The 7,635-nt window shown below is 41.1% G+C and overlaps 1 protein-coding gene across 1 annotated transcript; it reads right to left on the bottom strand.

Moving 5' to 3' along the window:
* Window positions 1-930, bottom strand: OR5AK2 (olfactory receptor family 5 subfamily AK member 2). Its single transcript, XM_016200392.2, has one exon. It carries the CDS (start codon window positions 928-930, stop codon window positions 1-3), a length of 930 nt encoding a protein of 309 aa, XP_016055878.2.
* Between the last annotated feature and the right edge of the window lie 6,705 nt (window positions 931-7,635).

Here is a 7,635-nt window from a genome sequence, read left to right as displayed (position 1 = left end):
CTAGAAGAACCTTTCCCCTACCACTTTTAGAGCTTCCTTCACTTCCTTATTTCTGAAACTGTAGATCAGGGGGTTCAACATGGGGATCATGATTCCATAACATATGGAAGCTAGTTTCATATTCTCCTGGAAATTGCTAGAATGAGGCTGTAGGTACATGTACGATAAGGTTGTATAGAAAATGGTGACTATTGTCAGGTGGGAGGCACAGGTGGAGAAGGCTTTTTTCCTCCCCGTGGTTGAAGACATCTTCAGGATGGCAACCACGATCGAGATGTAGGAAAAGATGACGACCAGCACAGTGGCCATCAAGTTAAATCCCACAAAGACAGCAAGTAGCATAACATTGATGTCAGTGTTGGAGCAAGAAAGGGCGAGAATTGGTGGAACATCACAGAAAAAGTGATTGATGGTATTAGATTTGCAGAAGGACAGGGAAAATGTAAAACCTGTGTGCACAGAAGCATTTAGGGAGCCCATGATGTATGAACCAGCTACCAAGTGGACGCAGACTCTTTGGGACATGACAACGGAATAGTGAAGTGGTTTGCAGATGGCCACGTAACGGTCCACCGCCATAGCAGCCAGGAGGTAACAGTCACTGGTCGCAAATATCGCATAAACCAATAATTGCATAACACAGCCCCTGAAGGATATCGATCTGTCTCCAACTATGAAGTTTTGCAGCATCTTGGGAGTGATAGAGGAGGTATAGCAGATATCAACAAAAGCCAAGTGTTGTAAGAAGAAGTACATGGATGTTTGAAGTCTGGAATCTGTCTTGATGAGCAGAATCATCCCGATATTACCCACCATAGAGGTCACATAGATGACTAGAAATACAATGAAGAGGGCGTATGGAAACTTGTATTGGGCACTGAGTCCTAGAAGAAAGAATTCAGTCACTTCAGAGCTATTTCCTTGTGTCATGGTTACCGAAAACCTAGAAAGGACCAAGAGGAGGGCAAAGAAAAGAAGGGAAATCTTTGTGACTTCTTGAAAGACGAAAGTGTCTTGCATTTTATGTCACTCTTTTTGAATTAGATTCTCAGGCAGACATTTACAAGAGGGTTTATTGCTTTGCAAATAGTTCTAGTTTCTTGATAAGAAGCAACCACATTAAAAGTGATAGGTGAGCCATGGGTTCATTTGCTAAATGGAGAAGATTTCATAGAGGACCGACCTCTAATATGTGTAATTCTAAGAAATATAGATTAAAACATGTTTTCACCATATTAACCAGGTATCCATATCTGTAAAACAATGTTAAAATACGACCTTCAACCCTTTCAACAACATAGAGCTTTTCTCATTCATTTATCAATTAATCCTGGTTCAGACTCCTGAAATTTGTCCATGTGGAGATAAAGCAAAATGCAAAGAAAAGGAATTGGTTAATCTAGGTAAAGTGTATGCCAGTGTTCCTTGTACTATAATTTTAATTATTATAAAGGTTTTATACTTAAAAATAAAAATCTAATGAAAATCACAGATAAATAGGAACGCTTTCCTACGGAAACAATGGAGAGAGTTTAGCAGCAAGAGTTGTGCACTAAAGATGCTTCTCAAGACTGTTATTGAGCAAAGAGGAATATAGTCACTGGAGAAAGTCTCAGAAGCATAGAGAAACCACGAGCTTAGGCAATGGTAGATGTGGAAAAATTGGAGCAGTGCAGGATAATAATATTGTCCATGGGGAAGTGATACACTAAAAATATCAGCTAATGCTGATACATTAGATTGGAGGGTTCATTAGGTTCATGGTGTTCTAAAATTCTTGTACTTTAGACTTTTACTTATATGTATATATTTGCAATAATTACAAGAGATAATAATTTAAGTTTAGGGGAATAAATTTTAAAGTCAACCACTCTAAACAAACACAATAAAGGAGATGAAAAGAATAATAGAAAATATCAAGACAAATAGAAATCACCAGGGAAGGCATAGATAAGCCCAAATAAATTAGTAAGGAAAATAAATATAAATGGATTAAAACCATCATTAAAATTCAGAGACTGTCAAATTGGATTTTAAAAATGTTAATCAAGCCAAGTGAATATATAATAGAAAAAAGTGAAGAGAAATTAGACAACTAATGATTAAATAAATAATGGTATAGAAAAGAATAGAATATTATGCATTAGGGAAAATAAATCATGAGCACTACATTTCTTAACCCAAAGCTTAGAAACATAATGTTGAGGAAAAGAGCTATTGACTGTTTGATTACATTACATATACTAGCAGGACTTCAGTGGTATTGGTGATATTTTAAATCCATAGCTATTTGTTGGTTACAAGTGTTCATTGTATATTTTGTATTCCTTTTTGTAATTATTAACTATTTTTGTATGTATTTTACACTCTTAGGTTGCTGTTAAGCACAGGTTACAGACAGCAGCTCTCAGCAAGTCAAAATGCTGCCAGTTTTTTAAAATCAAAGCCACATCTCCTTTAAAAGATGTTCAAGAAACAAGAGTATTACTTTTTAGGGGTTAAAAGAGGTCAATTAAGTCCAAAGGAAAAAATTGAGCATCTCAGTTGTTAAAAACAATATTCATAGGCTTAGGGTCTAAAATGGTGAGTTAGTTATACCCACAGTCCTCAAGTTCAATTGCGATGGTGACTCTCTGTGACAAAACTCAGAGTTAATAGTGTCCAAAAGGAGATACAAGCCAAATGCTGTTTGACTTTAGAGGAAAGATCTCATATTGTTAGAAGGACCTTGTCAGGGGAACCTTCCTTGAAACAAGTAACTTCAAAATTGGTTCTAGAAATACGTTTGGGATTGTGTAAGGTGGAGATCTTTACAGCCAGGGAAGGCAACTCCAAACGGAGAAAGTACTTTAGGAAAGCTAAGGGCAAGAGGCAATAGGGACTCACGCTATATACAATTAAGGTGTGTTGCTCTAATTAGTAGCATTTTCTACATTAAATCACAACAGACTTTTCCTGTACCTCTTTCAGAGATATTCTGTCCCCCCCGCCCCCGCTTTCATATTGAGATGCAACTGACATATGACAGTGTGTAACTATAAGGTGTGCAATGTGATAATTTGACACATGGATATATTGCAAAATGTTTACCATATTAAGGTTAGTTATCACATCCTTCACCTAACACAGTTACCATGTTGTTGTTATGGTGAGAACATTTAAACTCTACTCTTACAGCAACTTTCAAGTACACAGTACAGTACTGTTAACTATAGTCACCATGCTGTGCATTAGATCCACAGAACTGGATCTTATAACTGCATCTTATAACTGGAAGCTTGTAGCCTTTTATCAAGATCTTATATCCCCCGCCCTCCGGCCTCTGATCACCACCGTTCTGCTCAAAGGTATTCTTAAGTAAAGCCACTCTTGAGTCTAGGCCTGACTTCTCCCTTTCCCAAAGTGTTAGCTGGTTCCTGAGCATGGGCAATATCCGAGGCATTGTTTTAGGTACCGAATATCCCAAGTGCTCCCCACTCGCCCTTCAGCAGCTCCTGCTACTGTTTCCACTTTTCGAGTTTCTGGAGGATGATTTTCTGGAGTCTGCAAAGAACCAAAGATAAAAATCCTGGGCTATTTCTCCAACTTCTAGGTTTGGATTGTCCTTCCAGACACTACAGTGAGTGTCTGTTTAGAAAAGTATACTGTTACTTTAAAAAAAAGTCATTATTTATGTTAGAATATCCCTTTCTGCATTTGCTGCAGCTGATATTTTTGCTTTGGCTACAAATGGGGTATTTATTTTTGAGGTTTGTGGGATTAAGATCTGTTCCCATGAGAATCTCAGACACTGGGGGCTGTTGAGTGTATAGTATTGAGTGTCCCAGTTGAGACCATTAAAAAAATTTTTTTTTTCAAGTTTCTGTCCTTTAGGGACTTTTTGTCTTGTTTACTTCCATGAACTTAGGGACCATCTGGCCAACCTGGGGCTGATCTTGGATTTTGTAAACCTGCTTTTGCATAGTGGATCTTTCACTTACTCCAAACCTCAGTTTTTCCAACTGTAAAATAGGACTAAGGAACCACATGTGGCTGTCTCAGCAATGCTGGAAGAGCATACGCACATGCAGGTATACATCCTTTGACTCTCAGTTCACCCCCTGTGACTTAGATATCATTCCCTTTCTTCCCAGAGCCTGTGGGTGTATATCTACCCTTTGTCCCTATGTGCTAATTGCTAACTTGAATCCCTTATTTTCTTTGGATGGTGAGCCTCTCGAACGCATGCATACTTATTTGTGTTTGTGTAGGTCATGCCTAGCATGGAGTCTGGAACTACTTTGTATCCAGATCTTCATGGAATAAATAAATGAATGCATGTGAATGAACGGCATGATCTCTGATGGAGAAATCTATCCTTTCTATTTTATAGCGATGACTACTCGGAGCACAGAACCAACACCAGGAATAGTATTAATGTTTGCTGAGGGTTTGCCATTTCAAGGCATTGTGTGATAGGTTTTACATGTACTATCTGGTTTAATCCTCACACGACCCTGTTATTATCTGCCTTTTACAGATAAAGGAGCTGAGGCTCAGAGACGCGAAGTGAGTCAGCCATGACTACGTGGACAGCACAAGATGAACATGGAATTCAAGTAAGTCCATTTGAATCCAGAATTTAAGATCTTAGTCGCCAGGCTGAGCCAGACCCAAAGTTTGAAAAGCACCAGAATCTTCCGTCTTCTTGAAGAAACACATAAATTCGGTGATTCTATGTTAAATGTTCTATGTTTAGGCAATAGATATTATTAACACCTACTATTTGCTGGGCACTGTTCTTGGCATGTGGGACACATAGGAAGCGGGCACATATGTATCCAACTCATGGACTTTGCATCCTAGTGTGTGTGAGAACAGACTGTAAGCAAAGAAACTTACCAATAAACAAGACCACTTCTGATGTAAGAAAATAAAATACTGTAAAGTGAAGGTGGCGAGAGGAGACCGCCCGTCAGGAGAAGCCTCCTTATAGAGATGGTACAGCGGGGAAAGCAAAGCAACTGAGGGAAAGGCTGGCAACTGGAGTGAGCTTGGCTTGTGTGTTCCAAGGACAAGAAAGCAGCCTGGAGGGACTGAAGGGAACATGTTACACTTACAGTCAGAGACCCAGCAAGGATCTTATCATATAGGGCCTCAGGGAGTGATAGGGAGTCATTGTAGGATAAGTGGGGGAAGTGACATTAGATCACTGCACTGGACGGATTGCTTTTGCTGCTGATTGTTGTGTAGATTATAAGAGCAAGAATGGAAATCGAGAGCCCGTATATGAGACTCTGTGGTTTTTGATTGAGAGATAATAGTGGCTTGCCTAAGATAGTATAAGGGAAATGGAGATAATGGTACTTTAGTGTGCTATTTTGAGAAGGTAGACTTTAAAGGAATTGCTTTTGGTTTGAATTTAGGAAGTGAAAGAAAGAGGGAAATGAAGCCTGACTCCTAGATTTTTGTTCTGATCAATTGTGTGAATGGCGGTGCTATTTAGCTGTGATAGAGACGACTGAGTAGGTTAAAATAAAGTGCAGATAAATCAGATAAGATATTACCAAAAAAACCCACAGAATCAATCTTCCACGTAATTGAAACATAAAGTGGGTTTCAAAGGCTTTGTAAAGGACTTTGTCAAAACTGGAAATGGTGAAAACCTGCTAACGGGTACAGAGGGGTCTGAGGAGACAAAGATTGGATTCCCTGGGCCTCTTTAGAGAACTTCTCAATAGCTGAGTTGCACAGTAAACAATCCCATGGAGCCCCCTCGGCAGCATGGGGCAGGTGGTGATGCAAGGAGCTTGCTGCAAAGGCAAATGGAAACCAGGCGGCCAGAGCTCCCGTTCTAGCTGGCCCCTTAGCTGTTCAAACTGCCTGAGGGGGCGGCCAGCTGGAGGCCAGCGGGTTGAGGTCCGCTGAGCGCCTGACAGCCTCCTGTAGACATGAGCAGGTGCCCCACAAGGAGTCCAACAGCTTTGAGAGAGCAGGAGAAGCTGGTCTCCAAATCCCAACCTTCTGATATTCTACACTGTTCCTTTTCATCTGAAGCACCAACCTGTCTATTCCCACTCCACCCTGCTACACACGAATGTGACACCTACTTGGACACCTGGCTCTGGTTCATTTTGTCACCCTCTTCGTGTCAGCTGATACTTATGCTCTCTGACCCTCAATTTCTAAAGGATTTTTTGATAGGGTCATTTCCTAAGCTAACAATGTCACCATGATCATTTACGTAGTTTTATGAACAGCAAAAGGTGAAGTTTATAGTGATACCATTTTACTGGATTTTTCTGTTGTCCAAAACGATCCATGCCTCATGGTTTCCACATGGCGAGGGACTTTGTTACAAAAGGTATAGAGGCTCAGTCATTCAACTGTGGCACAGAGCATGTGGGGTAAGGAGTGGAGTCGAGGGAACGGGAAATGGGGCTTCTACCTGGCAAAGCCTCAGCCTGGAGAGCTCACCCCACTGTTTGCACCACCTGCAACACACCAACCACAGAAAGGCTCCCACCGCCCTGGGCCTGACTGCTATTTTAATTTTGTTAAATGTATTGGGGTGACATTGGTTACTAAGATTATATAGGTTTTAAATGTACAATTCCATGATACATCATCTGTATATTGCACTGTGTGTTCACCACCCAAAGTCAAATCTCCATCTATCACCATATATTTGACCCCCTTTGCCCTCTTTTACCCCCTCACCCCTGTCCCTCTGGTAACCACCATACTGATGTGACTGTCATCTTTATCTCCAGCCCCGGGGGCTGTGCTGACCATAGGCCCAGCAGGCCCTCCCCTGAGAGAGGGGCTCACGGGCTGCGTGGACATACTCAGCCTGTAGTGGGCAGGGGACTTCCTTGGATGGGACAGGTGGCCCTGCCCAAGTGCTCTTCATCAACCTGTGCTGGACATGGTTTCTGAAGGCCTAGCATTTCAGATTTTTTTCAATATGAACCCAATTTAACTTTCCAGGCTTATCTGCCAGTGTTCTAACTAATTAACGAATTATTTATTAAAACATTTGTTGGATACTCACTTAATAACAAGCAATGGACTGGGGCTGGTGAGAAAACAGTGAGTAACAGCATCAGGGTCATGGCCCTCATGGCGTTTCCAGTTTAGTGGGGCACAGGCAGAAATAAATTGAATCCCTGAGGTGCACAGGCCATAAGAGCTTATAAAGGGAGAATTAACCTGGTCATTCAAATCTGTGAAGAGTTCCCAGATAAAACTATGCCCACAGATAATAGAAAATTAGTTTTGAATACTGCTGAAAAGCCAAGGCAAAGCACACTCATGAAGAAATGACTTTAAGTGACAGTGAGGAAAAACCTGCTAAAAACTAGCAGGTTTCCACACTCATAAGCACCTCCTGTTCTGCTCTGTGAACAGAACCTGTTCCTGCCCCAGGGCCTTGCCTCAGGTGATCTTGCTTATTAGGATCTCAGGGTGGGGTCCTTCACATTCTTCCCACAGTCACCTTCCCCTGACCCCCTTGGCCAAACGAGCTCCCTGCTTATTATTTTTTCTCACGACACCCTTTTATTTTCTTTATATGTAATCATCTTGGTTTTTCTTCTATTGATTTGTTTATGGACTGACTTCTCCAGTAGAGTGTAAGCTCCCAGAGGCTGGCTC

The sequence above is a fragment of the Miniopterus natalensis genome, chromosome 11 (genome assembly GCF_054644295.1).
Source record: "Miniopterus natalensis isolate mMinNat1 chromosome 11, mMinNat1.hap1, whole genome shotgun sequence".
Taxonomy (NCBI): Eukaryota; Metazoa; Chordata; class Mammalia; order Chiroptera; family Miniopteridae; genus Miniopterus; species Miniopterus natalensis.
The sequence above is the reverse complement of the archived record's forward strand: the minus strand, read 5'-3'. Positions and strand labels throughout refer to the sequence as shown.

Bases quoted from the DNA above. Each gene is read 5' to 3' on its own strand.
- OR5AK2 (XM_016200392.2), bottom strand. From the start codon at position 930: ATGACACAAGGAAATAGCTCTGAAGTGACTGAATTCTTTCTTCTAGGA.